Source organism: Echinops telfairi, unplaced genomic scaffold (genome assembly GCF_000313985.2).
Source record: "Echinops telfairi isolate 266 unplaced genomic scaffold, ASM31398v2 ScPeMD7_7467;HRSCAF=8505_0, whole genome shotgun sequence".
NCBI classification, from domain to species: domain Eukaryota; kingdom Metazoa; phylum Chordata; class Mammalia; order Afrosoricida; family Tenrecidae; genus Echinops; species Echinops telfairi.
The window spans coordinates 9,416,878-9,436,292 of NW_022111367.1; the positions used below are offsets into that span (position 1 = coordinate 9,416,878).

Here is a 19,415-nt window from a genome sequence, read left to right on the forward strand (position 1 = left end):
TTCATTAGGGTTTCAATAATTCCTCTTGGTTACATTACCCTTGATCACACCCTATCAGGCCTACTACACCCTCCTCACCACCGATTTGATCACTTGTTGTTCCCTTGTCCCTGGGTTTGTTAACACCACTTCCTTTCCTCCCACCTCCCACTCTCCCCGAAACCATCCATCCCATTAATTTCTCCTCCAGATTGTCCATCCAACCTATCTTATTTAGACAGACCTGCGGAGATAATAACATGCACAAAAACAAGACAGAGCAAAACAAAGCAACAAAAGAAAAGAAAACAACAACAAGAAAGAAAAGCCTATAGTTAGTTCAAGGACTGTTTGCTGCCCTTTAGAAGTGTTTTCTGGTCGAGTCTGATGGGGTGCCACACCCTGGCCCCAAAGTCTATTTTTGGTATTCCCTGGGGACTTCATTGCTCTGTTCCCCTTGCTGTTCTATTGCACGCCCTTAGTGTTTTGCCTCAGTGTGATGGGATCAGATCAGGTGCAAGTTTGTTCTTTCTTAATAAATATCTTAAAATTAATTGTAAAAGTGCAATGATGAACCACTGAAGGGTTTTTAAGTAGAAGAATAACATGGTATAATTGGTAGCTTATAAAAATTATTCTGGAGCAATACCTATCCTTGATGGTGGTCTAAAATAGGGAAGCGTTGGTGAAGAGGAATTGGATGGTTTCAAAACAGATTTCGAAGTTATTGTTGACAATGCCTGGTGATTTTTTGAGTCATGCAATGGCTGGGTTCATATCATTCCCTGAGGTTGGGAACACAGGAAGGGATATAGGATTGAGGGTGCATTTTGTTTCAATGGCATGAATAGGAGAAAGACACCTCAAAGACTACTTGCCAGAGGGCTTGAATGACCAAGGAAGTGTGTGTGGTCTCACCACGATCCTCTCTGGAGCAGAAAGAGGGTCAGAGATGGATCGATCCAGTACTTCTGGGAGCGAGAGCTAAGAGGATCCCTGGGGGTGGATTTAATAAAGGGTGTTACTAGTGAGTGACATTGGAAAAGAAGAAAACAGCACTTTAATAATGTAATCGCCAGGCACCAACCTGTGAGCTTCTGGAAGGCAAGGATGTCTTAATTCTTTTTCCAGCCACATTGTTATATTGGTGGATAAGTGTTCATTCTATTGATTTATCTTAAATAGTGCAACTAAAACAAAAAGGCAAATTTCATTGTAGATCAACACTGTTGTAAATATGCTCATATTAAATGAGCCTGATCTCAAAATGTATGCATGTTTATTTATTATCTACATAAGAACTTCCCAACCACTGTGTCAAGGTCAGAGAAATCACAAATGTGCTGAAGTATTCAGGAATTTTTGTCTGTCACTTTGTATCAAGCAGCTGGAGAAAGATGAGCCTGTCTCCTCCCAGAAAGATTACAGCCTGGGAAACCCTGGGAAGCAGTTCTGCTCTGTCTTGCCCGGTCTTCCTAAGTCAGAATTGACTCGGTAGCAGTTGGTTGGTTGGTGTGTCATGCAAATACTACCATTTTCTTTGTGCCACGGTGTGAAAAATATTGGAAAGTGCTGATCCCTAAGAGTGATAATAAGTCCTCCTGTGGGTGCCACCTACCCTAATGCAGGCACCACTAGACAGTCACGTCACTCACTGGTTCCTGCTGAACCCACACTCTCCTCCAGAATCTTCTCAGCGGTAGTGGTCTGAGCAGCCGCCAGCAATATATTGCAGGGCGCGGCCCTCCGAGGAATACGATGGCCTTGCCTGCATACTTCACCCTTCAAAGTCTATCATACTATTAAAAGCTTTCCAGTTACCAGAAACAAGAATAAAGGACACATTTCCCCCCTTGATACCCAACATTTTAAGATTAAGATGAAATTATTATTACTACTTAATTTTTTCTCAGATGTCACATTCATAATACCCACTCCCTATAATTGTGCTCAGTTTCATTCACTTGTGGAAAGTCCGCTCAAGTTACTCTGAGTTTGGAATGTGTCCTTCTGTGTTGTGTGAACATACAAATCTTATACAGCCATCAAGGATCTTTAGTTTATTGGAAAGATGAACTATACTGTAAAAAAGCTAATTACAGTATACAACTTTATTATGCCAAATATTAGAATAGTAAGAGCTAATATATGACAACCTTTCAGGATTATTCAATCTGTTTTAAACATTCTACATGTACATATTTCTCACTTTTTGTTGTGACCTGGAAGAAAATTTACAGAGCATTTCTGTGCCCATTCCAAAGAAGAGTTATCCAACCCACTCCCACTGTCACTGAATCAATTCAGATTCATAGCAGCCCTATATAATGTTTCTCAGACTGTGGATCTTTCAAGGAGTAGTTTCGTCTTCCACGGAGATCCAACAAAATGCAGAAATTGTTTAACAATACCATTGATGTCACAACATAAGGAAAATGTTGCAAGAGATCATTCAAAACCAGTTGGAACAGTGTATAGAAAACTTCCAGGATTCAAGGTAGACTCACAGGACATGGAAAGAGGGGTATTATTGCTGGCATCAGATGGCTCTTAGCTCAAAGGAAGAATACCACAGTGATGTTTACCTGTGTTCTGTTGATTGTGCAAAGGCATTCAGATGTGTGGCCCGTAACAAAATATGGATAACAATGGGAAAAATGGAAATTCCAGTACACCTAAGTGCACTCCTGCAGAATCTGAACATAGACTAAGAAGCAGATGTTTGAACAAAACAAGGGAATACCGCATAGTTTAAGATCAGGGTAAGTGCCTGTCGGGACCGTAGGCTTTCACTGTGCACTGCCCTCCACATGCATTCAATCTGTATGCGGGACAAATAATATGGAAAGCTGCTCTGGGGGAAGGAGAGAGACATCAAGATTGTAGGAGATTCCTGACTATGCACGTGACACAACTGTGCTAGCTGAGGAGACCTTGAGGACATTCAGATGAAGAGCAAAGATTCGCCACAGTATGGAGGCTGGAGAAAAACTGATGCATTTGAAGTATGGTGTTGACAACAAATATGTAATATGCCATGACCTGCCAGAAGTACAAGCAGAATGCTTCTTAGAAACAAGGGAGTGACATTTGATCTCACCCATTTTGGACATGTTATCAGGAGAGACCAGTCCCTGGGGAAGGACTTCATGCTTGGTAAAGGGGCTCAACAAAAGAAGAGGAAGGCTGTCTACAAGGATTGACTAAAGGGACTTAACCATTAAGCGTAGGACCCACTGTGAGGATGGTGCAACACTGGGCAGTATTGTGTTGATGAGTCGGAACTACTCCTTGGAACCTAGCAGCAACAACAACAATGTGCTCTAGTCTATTCCAGGGCATATGTGCACACACAGATTTATGTGTAGAACTATCATCTGCAAATCTGTACATATTTTTGAATGTCATCCCATTCACCTTCCCATCCCTGTTCAGCTTGAGATGCTACCTAGGTATCCACTCACTGATGACTGTTCTTGCAGTTATTGTAGGATGGAGTCTGTACTAGTCCTAGTCCTTTGCTTTGCTTTGCTTTTGGAAGTAGCTGTAAATACGTTCTCTTTCTCCCTCCTTTGAACACATTGACAAAAAGTCTCTCCTCCCTCACCTCTATTATTTAGATTATTCTCATCCTTTAAAATTGAGCTGAACCCCTTTATCTGCCTTGAAGTTTTACATCTGTGCTTTAGGTGCCGTTGATCTGAGCTGCTTTGAACTTTCCTAATCCTTTAAAGCTTGCCTCACAGCTTCCCACTTCATGATGTGTATTACCTTACATTGTTGTAAGGTAATTTTTAAATTTTTTAATTTGGGGATGTCTTGCCATCTCCCAAGAAAATTATGAGCGCCCCATGAACAAAGACCAGATCTTGTGTTCTACGTGTCCTGTAGAAATTGTTAGTGCCCAAGACAAGTCACCACTAAATTCTTCTGACGTGGCTTATCTGATGTAGACACTCTGTTTGACCTATTATTCCATTCCGAAACCTTCAAACCCCTCGTTAGGGTGTAATTCTTTCTATTCCATGCGATTTCTGCCCGATATAATAAGTTTTACTCCTCCTCACATTGAAAATGAGCCATGTATTCTGAGGAGAAATATTACTATATTTTAAAATCTCCTTAACAACTAATATACATTTCATTTAAAAAAAACCTCTTCAAAATGCAAGCTGTTTCCTTCTTCCTTTTTTAATGTGTGGTTACTGCTTTTGAAGAAAACAAAGTGAAGGAAATGCTTCCTGTTTGCAGAGGCTCTATATAAAGAGCGAACCAGTGTCAAAACATCCTAGAACCTAGCGCTTTGAAAAGTTTCTGCTTTTTAAGCACTTTTTTACGATCCTAGATGTTAAACAATGGAGTTTTTCTTTTGTTTTGCTTACCATTTCACTCTCTTTTAAGAAATAAAACATTACAGATAGCACTAAATGTCTTTCCTATCCCACTGCCCTTGTAATTGGGTTTTTTTGTATACTTCTTGGTGTGTTTTGCATTTTTATGTACTTATCTGCATTTATTAACCTGGACACTAAGGATATTTTGGAGCGGGTCATTCTTTTTTGTGGGGGGACTGTGCTACGCATTATAGGAGGCTTAGGAACATCCCTGGCCTCTCCTCATTAGATGCCAGTGGTGAGTGCCCACCCAAACACCCGAAGTCATAACAACTAAATATCCCCAGATACTGCCATATAACCTGTGGGGATAAACCCCCCTACATAGCTTAAATAATAATCTGGTGTTCCCAGTGGGCTTTTAAAGTTATTTAACTAAATGATATTGTACATGCGTACTCTTATACAGCCTGTTTGTTTGTTTAACACTGCATCTTTGAGACTTTCCCACATGGTCAGTCTAGCTTATTTATTCCAACTGTGTCTGTTATCTCAGGGAAGTATATATGAATTTATTTCCATACCTACAGGCAGTTAACTTTTTCCACATTTATTTAGTTAATATCATAGTCTGTGCTTCAGAGAACATCTGTCCATATAGCCCCTTCAAAAATAGGCCTCACTGCATCGATTTGATTCTGACTCATCATAGTGATCCCATAGGGCAGGGAAGAACTGCCCCTGGGGGTTTCTGGAAATTAGTTACAGGCGTAGAACGCCTCTTCTTTTTTCCATGGGACCCCTGGTAGTTTTGAACTGCTCACTTTGTGGTTTGCAGCCCATGCATGATCGCTACACCACCAGGGCACCTGTATGCCATTTCTTGTACTGAAACCCACTGCTGTCAAGTTAATTCCAACCCTAACCCTACAGGATAAAGTAGAAGTGTCCCATCCAGTTTCTACGTTTATCAAAATCTAAGCTCTTTAACCACTACGCCACCAGAATTCCTTTTCTTGCATTAAAACAAAGTGGGGGGGGGAAACTGTATGCACTTGTTCCCACTTACTTACAAATTCCACTTAAGACACATTTGGAAGCAGATCTCATTCATAACCCAAGGCCTGTCTACATAGAGAATTTAACTCACTTTGTCTATTTTTAACTCTATATTGTGTATTGGGTGAAGATTTCCAGAGCAAATCCATTTGTCATTCAACAAGTCGTGCACATTTTGTTTCCTGTCATTGATTCCAGACTCCCCAGAGTGATATCACTCGTCCCACTTCCTGCCTGCATCTCCCATTTCCGCCCCTTTCCTTTCCTAACCCTGCCGCCTGGACTGTGTCGTTGGACAAATGTTGGCCTTCTGGTCCCAGCTGCTTGATTGTTCTAAGGAGTCTCCATCTTCCCATGTATTAATATTCACCCAGTAGACCTGTTTATTGTTCATCTGAAAGTTGAGCCAAAGGGGTGGCGCAGTTCCAGGCCTGAACAGTGACTAAAGACCGTAGTCTCCAGGATGTCACCAGTCTTCATCCAAACCAGTGAGCCTGGTTTTCCTTTCTTTCTTTTTTTATGATTTTGAGTTTGATTTCACATTTTTAGATCCCTCTGTCTAATACCTTCCAGTATGACCCCCTTCAGAGCAGTCAGTAGTATTGCAGGAGTTGGGGGGCACCATTGAACTTAATTAATTGATTCCAAAAACTGTTGGATTTTTTTAAGTAGTTAATCATCATATGTAAATAATGACCATTTTCTTCCTACCTTTTCATATTTATACATTTTCTTTTTATCTTTTTTGCCTCATTATACTATGATTTGTATCAAATACAAGAGGTAGAAATAGGCATACTTGTTTTTTCAAGAACGAATGATAAACTTTACTAAATTTTTTTCCTGTTATTTTGAGACAATCTTTTTGCCCCTTTATTCTGTTCCTATTTTCTTTGACTCCTGAAATAAACCCTCATTAAGTCAATACCACAGAGCCCTGATGGCATAGTGGTGTAAACATTGGCCTGCTAACTGCAAAGTCAGCAGTTCAAATCCACCAGCCACTCTGCAGGAGAGAGCTGAAGGTTTACAACTTTGCAAACCCAAACAGGCAGTTCTACTCTGCCCTTTAGGATCGCTGTGAGTGAGAATCAACTTTTGGGCAGTGGGTTTGGTTTGGAGTTTTACAGGAACACCAGGTAATTTATTTTTGGAGCATTGTTAGTTTGCTAATAATTTTATTTAGGATTGCTATATCTATGTTCATAGATTTTAAAAAAGAACTGTTCTACTTTTTTCTCTTCACTCTCACAATGGCCTCTTCTGGTTTTGGAAACCATGACATACTCATCTTAAAAAATTTAGAGGGGAAGCTTTTCCTGCTTTCTATAATACTTTGATAAGACGGAGAGTCCTTAGCATTTTTATGGATTTCACCTATAAGTTTTTGTGGGTAGATATTTAAGTAGTATTTCAGTTTTACTAATGGCAAAAAGTCTTGTCAAGTTTTCTGTTTATTTCGGTAACTTTTATTGATATGTACATAGGGAGAAGTTTCTGCAAAGAAGCACATACACACATAATTATACAGTTCCATGATAATTTACAAGCTGAGTGTACTGTATAACCAGCTACCATATCAAGAAATAGAATATTAATAGGACCTCAGAAAGCCCTGTTCGTTCCCCTTTGCAAGCACTGGCCTTAGAGGAAAACTGCTCCCCTGACGTGTGAGAGCATGTATCCTTTTGTTTTGTCACTTTTATTCATACATAAAAGTAATCGTGCAGAGGTAGAGATAAGCCCCATTGATATTTGAAAAGAATGCCAAATCCACCGGGGAAGGAATAGTCTCTTTAATAAATGGTATTGTCTCTTTAATAAATGGTATTGGAACAACTAGATCATCACATGCAAAAAAAAATAAAGTTAGCCTCATACCTCACACCGTATTACAAAACTTAATTCAAAATGATCTATGTATAAGAAAGGGGAAAAAGATAGAAAGGGTAAATCTTTAAGACTTTGTTTTGGAAAATAGGCCCTTGTTTTTTTAAATGGACTCTCAAGTATACCCCCAGAAACATCAGCAAAAAAGTGGAGGGAAAGATAAACTGGAGTTCATCAAAATTAAATGTTCAGGCAGTCCTATTTGACCTCTGAACTCTCAAGTGCCTTCATCTTCCAGGGATGCTGGGTAGAGGTATTCAAAATGGTCCAGCGTCTGACCTACAATACAGCCTCTAACAAAACTAGGCTGTCCCGAACCCATGGTAATAGAAATGCTTCCCTTTACACCAAGGTTGGGAAAGCGCCAAAATCTGCATGTGGCCCTTTCTCGGGCCGACTTTGAGGGGTCCATGCTATGCGATCTCAAGTTCTCATGTGGTTGTCCAAAGCAAAACAAATGGCCAGCTGGGCCCCCTGAGAGTCAGACTGCGCTGGAGGAGGGGTCAATAGAGGCTCATTTGGACCGATGTGAAGTTTGTGTGTATTGCACAGATAACTTTGGCAGCTTCACTTGCCTTCCTTACTCTTTGTGCCCCTGCTGCAGTTCACCAGTTTCACCCTAGTAATTGTGCTACTGTAAGATTGGACTTGCTCACATAAATCCTATAGAACATCGTCTTTCATCGTGTATAGATGTGAGTGTATTGAAAGAGATAGTCCTTTCAGCATCATGATGGTCCAGCTCCTTCTGTGTGTGATAAACATGTGTTGATCTGTTTTTAGGGAGGAATGATCAATTGGAACCGCCTTTTCCCTCCTCTTCGCCAACGACGAAATTATCAGGATGGTCGGGGATCTGAGCAGCAAGCATCCCCTCCTCTCGAAGTTTCAGAGGAACAGGTAATCAGTTACACTTCCTCCCTCACCTGAGCCCAGGCTTTGAATGGCAAGTCAGCCCTGTCTGTGACCAACGCTAGAAAGAACTCCAGCCTGTAAATATGAAGGGCTTTTATAACAATTAAACTGCAACCTGGGCTTCTGTTGATATCAGGGTCTCTGGCAGTTGAGGAAGGCATGGTGTGGCATGATAGATTGTTTTTAAATTTTAAATATCGTATGTAATGAGAAATTAATGGTGCTGATTTCCCTAGAAGAGACGGGGATGGGGTGGTGACTAGAAGGGGTGGGGAAGGAGTATAATGTATATGGTTTGACTTTTGAATTTATGTTAATGTGTTGGATATTAAAATTCACATCATGAACGGTGCATCTGTAAAACTGAAAAGAAACAGAAATAAATTAGCCAACCATATTTCCAAGGAAATTAATATCAGTAAGTATTGAATGTAGAAGTATATATAGCCTCTGTCTAAAGAAAAATAAAAAGAATTCCAAACAAATATTACACTCACCTTAGAAGAGTTACTCTTCACAATGAATAAGTACAACTCTAAAAATGATATTGTGTGTATAGTAGGCTAGGAAGAGCCCCGGGGGTGTAGTGGTTAGCGTTGGGCTGCTAACCACAAAGTCAGCTGTTCAAAACCACCAGCCACTCTGTGGGAGAAAGGCAGGACTCTCTATAACTGTAAAGAATTACACCCTCGGAAACACACAGGGTCAGTTCTCCCCTGCCCTATGAGTTGGAATCAACTTGATGGCAGTAAGCTTGGTTGTTTTTTTTATAGTAGACTAAAGCATACGAATAAGTGTATTTCTCTTACTTTGTGAGAAGGAAAATACAAGTATAGAACAAGGAATGGCAAGGAGGAGCAGGGTGGGGTGGGATAGGAATTAGAGGTGTCATCATGAACTCATGATTGCAGAAATGTGTGTGTGTGTGTGTGTGTGTGTGAGTGACCCTTGCCTCAGTTTATTGAAGGGGCTCAGAACCCATGACGTTTCAGTAGTCACAGCAGATCTTGTGTCAAGATCGTGGTTTCTAATACCTTTCCCCACTAAGGGGAGCCAGGCCTCTTGAGAGAAAGTGGCACTCAGGTAAGGTGATCCTGCAGCGTCTTTGGTTAAAATACCAAACCAAAGCCAAACTCACTGCCACCGAGGCGATGCAGACTCGTAGTGAGCTTATAGGACAAGGTGGAACTGCCCCCTGGATTTCTGAGTGAGTTTATGAGACTGTAACTCTTTATGGGAGTAGAAAGCCTTTCTTTCTCCCTCGGAGCAGTTAGTGGTTTTCAACTGCTGACCTTGTGGTTAGCAGCCCAAATTGTTACTACTTTGCTGCTAAAGAGTGCTTAATAGCTACTGGTAGCATGTCACAAAGACACTGAAATCAATATGATCCCACAGGCCTAATCTGGGACACCTGGTGCTCAAATTTTGACACCAGATTTGACCATCACAATTAAAAAGGAAGGTAATGTAATATAATCCTCCAGGTTTTGGGGGGGAGGGAATGGGGGGGTGTTGTAGGGAGAAATTCCTGAGTTTACAATGATATTAATAGATAATCATTCATACACATTACATACACACATGGTAGGAAGGAAATGTTTTCCCTTTCAGTAGAATGTCAAGGAGGAAATACAGAAAGAGTGGCTATGCTATTGGAAAAATCACAATACTGCTTCCTTCATCTGAAAAATTCCTTTAGGAAGACTCATCGGTATACAAGGAATATATATATATATGTAGGCTCAAACAGTCTCCCCCCAAATTACTGTATATACTTGAATATAAGCCAACCCGATATCAGCCAAGGCACATAATTTTACCACAAAAACTGCATTAAAAATGAGCTGGAAAACTCGGCTTATGCACGAGTACGTACAGTACTTATTAATTACAAAAGAAACCCAGTCAATCCCCCCCGGGGAAAACTGAACCACATCCCAGCCAAGCTCTCAGAATGCATGTCACCAGTGATGACGCAAACAGGCTTGGTGTGCCTCCACATGTGACCCCTGACACGGGCACCGCTGTTAAAAAGTCAGGAAAACTGACTGGATGAGCCTCCTGGCGTGGACCCTTAGAGATTTAAGCGGATTGACGGCACATGATCACTAAATGTAATGCATGACTTTGAATCCGATTCAAACAGTGGGAGAAGGGCAGTTTTGAGTGCAAGTTACACTCTAGGGTCCACTGATGAACCTGTAACCCAGATTAGATTATTAGTGTGTAAATGTCAAATTTCTAGAATTTACTTCTACACTGCGATTCTCATCAAACAACATAAATCAAGGGGTGATGATTCTCAGCAAACAAAGCCAGCTTTTCACAGTTGGTCATATGGTCCCTGTCCCCCGACAGCAGAGGAACAGTCTGCAGCCTGGCCTGACTCTTTCTCGGGGCTCCAGACATGCCTGGGCAGGGCTGCCACTGCCACTCGTGGTTAGGCCGCAATAAATGCTTTTGAAAGAAGTCCATTTCATGTTTTCATGCATTTTACCCAGCCCGTCTTCCCTCTCAGAGCTGGTCAGCACAGACTGAGAGTTTCAGTGACTCTCTAGGAGCCCTCCTGGCATAGCGGTTACGTGTTGGGCTGCTCACCCCCAGGTCAGCAGTTTGAAACCACCAGCTCCTCCGTGGGTAAAAGATGGGGTTTTCACTCCAATAGAGTTCCAGGCTCGGGAACCCTCAGGGCCCGTTCTACCCTGTCCTGCAGACACCTGATCAAGTAACAGAGCTGTAGGGTTGTGGTATGGGAAGGAATACTGGGCTCTCACCTCCCCGATGACTGCCCTCCCCCTACGGACCCCTCTCCAGCAGGTGGGGATTTTTTTGGACTACGATGCTGGTGAGGTCTCCTTCTACAACGTGACTGAGAGGTGTCACACTTTTACTTTGTCTCATGCTACCTTCTGCGGGCCGTCCAGCCCTACTTCAGTCTGAGCTACTCGGAGGGAAGAGCGCGGCCCCACTGGCCATCTGCCCCATGAGTGGGATCGATGGGTTTTCTGGCCACGTTGGAGACCTCCCCTTGAAAGGAGATGAACTTGGGCCCGAATGACCCACGGCCAAACTCCAGCCCAGGCACATGGCACCTCATTGTCTTGCCATTCTCTGTCCGGCACAGCTGGACAGCCTGACCACTTTCCGGCCCTCGCGGTGGAAGACGGGCTGTCCGTGTGCTCCACTGCCCTTTCCCACTCCAGGCAAATTGTAATGAGAAGTTTCAAGGTTGCCCAGAAATAAAAACCAGACGTCCACCAAAAAAAGTGAGTCAGAATCCACTTGACAGCAGCGCGTTTGGCTTGGGTTTAGTATTGAGAGGCAGGGTGTGGGGCCACACTTCTCGTCTTCCACACCATTAGAGAAGCTCCAGCAAAATATTCTCGTGGATAAGAAATTAAATCCTAGTAAATTCACTTGTAGGAACTTCGTGATCACAATTTTTTGAATTATGATCTTACTCAATTTCAGATTTTAAAAATTCAACTTCTGTTGTATTGCTGTGTACTGAACATAGGAGTGAGTCACTTCCCTCGCAGGGCAGCCGTTAGATATGAGGTGTTTCAAGGGGAGCTCTTTCTTGTTCAGGCACTTTGGGGGAAAGGTGTCAAGGCAAGAGCAAGAAGAATGCATGTCATTGAAGTTTTTAAGATTTTTTTTTTAATGAATCATTTGCCCTTTATCCTCCCAGGGATGACAACAGTGAGGTAAACATGTTGTCAAGTTCAGTTTTAAAAGAGCATTTATTTCTAATGTGAAAAGCTGTGGGGCACACATCAAAGGTTGTTTTAACATCTTTTCTTATCCACTGGTTTTCCAGATCATTTTTGTTTGTTTCTTGACTGTCTTGAAGCTGGTAGATAGAGCCTCATTGCATTAAAAACACAGAGTCCCTGCCAGCATTATTTATAACGCACCCCGTTGGTCTCTCTTATGCTAGGTGTCATGAACCAAGCCAAGCTCACTGCCATCGAGTCTTATAGTGACCCTGATCAGTAAAACTGATGCTTTGGGTTTCCCATGGTAATGATATTTACAAAGGCAGGAAGCCTCATTGGTCTCCCTCCGAGCTGCTAGTGAGTTTGAACCACTGATCTTGTGCTTAGCAGTCCAAAGAGGAATCCAGTACACAACCAGCGCCCCCTCGGTAGGTGCTATAAAACCAAACTCAAACCAAACTCCCTGCCAGCAAGTTGATTCCTTCTCAGAACCACCCTATAGAACAGCATGGAACTGCCCCCCACCCACTTTGGGTTTCCAAAACTTTAAATCTCAGTGGGAGTAGAAAACCTCCTGTTTCTCTCTGACTTAAAAAACAAAACAAACACCTCAGTGCCATCAAGTCAATGGCAACTCATAGTGACCCTACAGAGTAGAACTGCCCCCGTGGGTCTCTGAGACTGTCTCCTTCCGGGAGTAGAAAGCCTGGTCAGCGCCATAACCACTTCTCCACCAGGGCTGCAGAGAATGTAAAAAGCCAAAAAGAGACGTACCGTTCTTGTCCTCAGGATGTTTACAGCAACGTTTAGACCTTGTAGTTAATGTTTAACCTCTTGCTTACTTTGTTGATGCTAGACTCTATGTAAAGTAGCATTTGTTAGTAACGCAGATAGAAATCATGTGAATTAACAAAACGTTTTCTTACTCTCAGTTAAGTGTGCTTTTTTCCTTTATTTAATAGGTGTGTCCTGTAATTTAATGCATTCAGAAACTTAATAATTCTATAAACCAAGCAAGCAGAGATTTTCCCCTAATGTAAACAAGTACATTCTTAATGAATATTTTAAGTAAACCTAATATATAGGAAATGTGTGTATGTATTTTGAAAGCAAACTATTCTTTTTTTTAAATTATTTTATTGGGGGCTCGTACAGTTCTTATCACAGTCCATACATACATCCATTGTGTCAAGCACATTTGTACATATGTTGCTATCATCATTTTCTTTTTTTTTAAATCATTTTATTGGGGGCACATACAACTCTTATCACAATCCATACATCCATCCATTGTGTCAAGCACATTTGTACATTTGTTGCCCTCATCATTCTCAAAACATTTGAGCCCTTGGTATCAGCTCCTCATTTTTTTTCCCCTCCCTCATGAACCCTTGATAATTTATAAATTATTATTATTTTATCATGTCTTACACTGTCTGATGTCTCCCTTCATTCACATTTCTGCTGTCCTTCCCTCTGGGAGGGGTTTATATGTAGATCATTGTGATCGATTCCCCCGTTCTCCCACCACCTTCCCCTTACCCTCCTGGTATAGCTACTCCTATTAGTGGCCCTGAGGGGTATATCTGTCCTGGATTTCCTATGTTTCCAGCTCTTATCTATACTAGTGTACATGTTCTGGTCTAGCCAGATTTGTAAGGTAGCATTGCGGTCGTGATAGGGGGAGGAAGCATTAAAGAGCTAGAGGAAAGTTGTATGTTCCATTGTTGCTGTACTGCACCCTGACTGACTCATCTCTTCCTTGCGACCCTTCTGTAAGGTGTCCAATTGTCTAGAGCTTGGCTTTGGGTCTCGACTCCACATTCCCCCTCATTCCCATTGATATGATTTTTTGTTCTGGGTCTTTGATACCTGATACCTGATCCCATCAACACCTCATGATCACACAGGCTGGTGTGCTTCTTCCTTGTGGGCTTTGTTGCTTCTCAGCTAGATGGCCGTTTGTTTATGTTCAAGCCTTTAAGACCCCAGACAGTATATCTTTTGATAGCTGGGCACCATCAGCTTTCTTCACCACATTTGCTTATGCACACGTTTTGTCTTCAGCGATTGTGGGGAAGGGAGCATCACGGAATGCCAGGTTAATAGAACAAAGTGTTCTTGCACTGAGGGACTACTTGAGTAGAGGTTCAATGTCCATCTGCTACCTTAATACTTAACATATAAATATATGTACATAGATTTCCCTATCATTATAGATAAATATATTTACATATATACATGCCTGTATTTAGACCTCTATTAGACCCCTTTACCTCCTAGTTCTTTCCTCTATTTCCTTTTACGTTCCTTTTGCCCCACTATCATGTTCGGCCTTCATATGGGTTTCAGTCATTCCTCTCGGTTATATTGCCCTTTATCAAGACCAACAGGCATCCTGCACCCTCCTCGACATCAATTTTAGATCACTTGTTGTTGCCTTATCCCTGGGTTTTTTAACACCCACTTCCTTTCCCTCACATCCCCCTCTCCTATAACCCCAGGAACCATCGGCCCAGTTATTTTCTCCTCCAGATTGTTTATCCCACCTATCTTACCTAGATAGACATGCAGAGACAATAATAAGCACAAAAACAAGACAAAGCAAAACAAAGCCACAAAAGAAAACAAAACCAATGGCAGAAGAAAAGGAAAACCTATAAATAGTTCCAGGTCTGTTTGTTGACCTTTAGGAGTATTTTCCTGTCGAGTCTGATGGGGTGCCAGGGCCTCGCCCCAAACTCTATTTTGGTATTCCCCAGGGACTTCATTGTTTTGCTCTCCTTGCTGCTCTGTTACATGCCCTTAGCATTTTTTTTGCCCAGTGCGGTAGGGTCAGATTGTGGATTCAGATTGGGCACAGTTCCCGCACTGTGCCTCCAGTGTTGTCCTTCGTAGCACTGTGGGTCAGCGAGGGACGTCGTGTCTTGTAGTGGGGCCGGCCCTATGGTCCTCTCTGCGTTGGCTGCTCTGAGCAGGAACATCCCTCGGGACTTGGTGGGCCAGGATGTGTTCTACTCTCTCTCCTTCCCTTTTCATTTGCTCCTGTGTGCTCTGGATATTTCCTCATAAGTTATTGGCCATTCAGATTTCTGCCCTTGAGAAACTTCTGTTCAGATCCTTTGCCCACCTCCTCAGGGGGCAACTAGTGTTTTCTTTTTATAAGGTAGCAGAGTACTGTAAAGTTTAGTAATAAGGGCTTTGTCTGATGTCATTGGAAAGCAAACTATACTAAGAAAGAATGTGCATCCTTCCTTAACTCCAGTAATGGTCTCGAGCACACCTGTCGAAAATCCCCCACCTTTTATACTTTGGCTGCTTTTGCTGTTGTTAAGTTCCTCGGTTCTTAACCCTTCTCATGCCATTCCTGTATGTTCTTGTAGACACCATCCTGCTCTTTTTAAAGATACATGAAAATCATGGGCTGCCCAATAAACTCTTTGTGAAATTATCACATATGTTCAAATACCTATTATCCTAAAAAGAAGCACATCTGTTACCCATTTATCTCCTTTTTCGTTCCCAATGAGGATTGCATCCTCCACTTCTATACCTAATACTTGAAATTAACAACTAATGAGGTTTGGTCATATTGATTCCTTTTTTTCTTCTTCTTTCTTTTTTAGTTAAGGAGGGAGAAAAAACTCACCAAACTTGTCTCTTTTGGATCTTTCCCAAGCATCAGAAATTACCCTTCAGAGTCTAATCAGTGGAGCACAGATAAAGTCTAACAAGGAAGTTAAACCAAAACTAAACCAGGCCTTTTGTTGTGTGCCATCGATTCTGAGCCATAGTGATTGCAGTACTGCCCCTTTGGGTTCCTCAGCTTTCATCTTTATGGGAGCAGATCTCCTGCTCTTTTCTCACAGGTGGTAGTTGGTGGATTCGAACCTCTGACTTTGCTCTTAGAAACTAAGAGTTTAACCATTGCACCACCTGGGCCCCATAAGCCAAATCTAGAATGTAATGCAAGGAAGATCAGCAAAAACTGCTACAAATTTAGCTTCCCTTTCTGGTATGCATTTCTTCAGTTCCTTTTAGTCATCCAGTAATTGTCACTGCTGACTCTGCACCCAGCTAAACACTGTGCTGGGTCTTGAGCCGTCGCATCACTGCAGACTCCTACTGCTGGGATTCCGGCACTCCAACAGCAGCATCAGAGTGTGACCAGTGCTACTGACACTGAGAAAGGATTGCAAATGCAGTGAGCCTGAGGGCAGTGACATAACGATTTGGCATGGTGAAAAATCTACCAACTTTGAGGAACCACAGTAGTGAAAGGTGATGGGTGGGGTGGGCACCTGGGGCAGAAGGAGGCAACAACAGTACAGTGACGCTTTGTCTTTATACTATACATGTAAGAGGACCGTGGAAGGATTTTCACCTGCAAAGTAACACCATCAGACTGCCTTGGAGGGTGGACTAAGCATGAGGGGACCTACAGTCATTATCATCTTGCCGTGGTGGTGAGGTAGTACGTGACAAGCTAGGCTGCTAACTGCATGGTCAGCAATTCGAACCCCCTCGTTCTCCAAAGGAGAAAGATGAGAAAGTCCCCTGCCCCGTAGAGTTGCTGTGAGTTGGAATCCCTTCTTGATACAGTTTTCCCACCCGTCCAGGAAACACTGTAATCAGGCGTCACAAGGCGCCTATGCTGCAGCTTCGCGGCCCTACACTGATAAGAAACATCGTGTGGGCTCAAGTGGAGACAAGCTCTAATCACACATGACAATTTTAATCTTGGCTGATAAGTAGCAAACTGTGTCAGCATTATAGGCTCAGTCCTAGTGAGGGTCTCTTCTCATCTCAGAAACCCCCAAGAGCCCATCACAACTCCCAAATCTTCACCCTCTAAAAACAGCACCCTCGGTAACTGATTTTTTAGACATATATCTTGACTTCCTGTGAGTATTGATATTGCAGCAGCCTGGGTATTTGCAGAGTGATTTGTGGCCATTCTCCCTGGTGGACAGTAAGCTCCAGGCAGGCTGGTACCATGTACCATGTCCTACTGATTTAGTCCCACACACCAGCAGCACCCAGAGCAGAAGCTGTCGCACAGGCTTTCGGGACATTGGTTTCCATTTACAACTTGACTAGAGAGTGGAGCTGTGTCTATTCGTTCACCTCTAACTTTTTGCTGTGTGCCATTGAGTTGTCTAACTCATAGTGATCCTCTAGGACGGCGGTTCTCAACCTGTGGGTCATGACCCCTTTCACAGCAAAATGACAGTGATGAAGTAGCAACGAAAGTAATGTTATGCTTGGGGGGTCACCACCACACGAGGAACTGTAAAAAGGGTCGCGGCATCAGGAAGGTTGAAACCACTGCTCTGGGACGGTTGTACGGCCCCTTAGGGCTTCCCAGGCTGTGCCCTTTATTGAAGGAAACTGCCACATCTTTCTCCCTCAGAGCAGCCAGTGGGTTCAAACTGCTCACCTTTCGATTAGCAGCCAAGCTCTGAACCATTGCGCCTCTGGGGTTCCTTATCTCTACCTAAAACTGTAATCGAGCAGAAGTGTGTTTTCTAGCAGATATAAAAAGTTGAATTTGTTACAATAAAATATTAGGTGGCAATCAAATACTTAACTGCTAGTGGCTGCCTAATCTACTTGAATGGAACCCTGGCACTGCCCAGGTTAAATGCCCTGTGACTGACCAGAGGCTGGCATTTGAACCCACCACCTGGTCGGCAGGAGAAAGATGTGACTGTCTCTTCCTGAAAGATCCCAGGGCTGTGGGACGCCTGTGTGGCAGTTCTGCCCTGTCTAGTGGGGTCTCTACGAGTCTGAATTGACTTGGCTTACAGCAGGTTTGGTTTTAGTCCAAAACGTAGACGTAAAGGAACCCTTTCAACCTTCATCGAGGCCTGCTAAGTACCTAATCCGGAAGTTATTGGACCGACACAGATGGGGAGCACCCATTTGATCTGCCCACTGGGCAGATGGTAGCCTGCGTGGGAAAAGAAAAGTAGCTAGCAGCGTTTGTTGAGGGGGTGTCAAAAGGGGGTACAGTGGCCCCGAGGAGGAGGAGGGTGGTCAGATAATAGGGAAGGAAGCTGCCCCGACCCAAGGCATCTTACAGAGTGATCATCTCTTGCATCATGGTAAGCTTGGGGTTGGGGGAACTGGCTGGGGGACACAGTTTGCCTGGTGGTGTAACAAGTAACACTTGTCATCACAAAGAGAAAGGCAAGCCACATCTTCAGGTAAGCAGCTTTCCCAGAAAGATATGTATGCGACCCCGAAAGGGAAGTGTGTAACACCATTGGGCAGCTGTCTGGGAGGCACCTTCCAGGTGGGCATGCTCATCTGTACTAGTGTCCAAATTTGGGAATTAAAAGAAAAGGAACCATTTGTTTTCAACACCCTTAACTAAAGGGAAGTTAATGGAAACCACAGTCTCGTTTGAACAAAGCAAGCGGATTTCACTGAGAAGAATTTCCTGTCATTCTCATTGGAACGACTGTCCGACTCTTCCTCAGGCCAAGAGTCGTTGAGCTGCCAGCACGGTGTCCCTCATTGTCTTGGGTAACGATGATCTTGCGATCCTAGGGAAACCCGAGCTATCCACCCCAAGTCAGAATGTGTATCGTGAGTTTACTGTAAAGGAAAGGGAATCTGATGCAGTACATCTCTACCTTTTTTAATTGCTCCTTCACTCTTCAGTTTGCTCTCTGGTGGAAAAGCATAGTACTTCCCTGGGTTTTCTTCTAGAGCCTGCTCAAGTGGCCGTGGCGTGGCAGCACCACTCCACTAACATTTGACAGCCCTGATGAACCAGCCACACAGCTCTGTCACACTGGTGTCCTTACAGAGGGCCGGTGACACCTTGTAGCTGAGGAGAACTTGCACCAAAAGCAGTTGGTGCAGTCACTGTTTGCTCCCCGTGGAACACAGTAAACACGTCCACAAATGTGTTTCCCTCCCTCTGATCTTTATCTCTGTGTGGTCAAGCTTTCCATTATTGAAAGCGGGCCTTGGAAAGGCCACATGTTGTTAACTTTAGCTTTCATGAATAAGTAGATATGGAAGATAGGAAAAGCATAGCACCCTCTTTAGATAGTAACCCAATGATAGGTGGTTTCTAAAAGAAATGAGAAGGCACTTCGGTGGCCCCGTGGTTACACAGTTGGCTACTAACAGAAGGTTGCTGGCTTGCAGCTCAGTGGGAGAAAGATGTGACTGTCTGCATCCACTTCCATAAAAATGTACAGCCGCATTCCATGATGCTCACCTTCCTGACACGGTCGCTGAACACACAGGGGTGCATAAGCAAATGTGGTGAAAAAAGCTTATGGTGCCCAGCTATCAAAAGATATAGCATCTGGGTCTTAAAGGCTTGAAGACAAACAAGTGGCCATCTAGCTAAGAAACATCAACGCCTATGTGGAAGAAGCACACCAGCCTATCTGACCATGAGGTGTAGAAGGGACCAGTTATCAGACATCAAAGAGCTAAAAATCAGATCAGTGGGTGCCCACCTTCCCGATATGATCACTGAAGACAAATGTGTACA

The 19,415-nt window shown here is 43.1% G+C and overlaps 1 protein-coding gene across 1 annotated transcript in view; it reads left to right on the plus strand.

Annotated features, from left to right (window-relative positions):
• UBAC2 (UBA domain containing 2) overlaps window positions 1–19,415 on the plus strand; it is a 203,858-nt gene that overhangs the window by 176,820 nt on the left and 7,623 nt on the right. Inside the window, exon 8 of the mRNA XM_004704276.2 lies at window positions 8,046–8,162. Coding sequence (XP_004704333.1) covers window positions 8,046–8,162 — 117 coding nt within the window. The remainder of the gene's footprint in view (window positions 1–8,045; window positions 8,163–19,415) is intronic.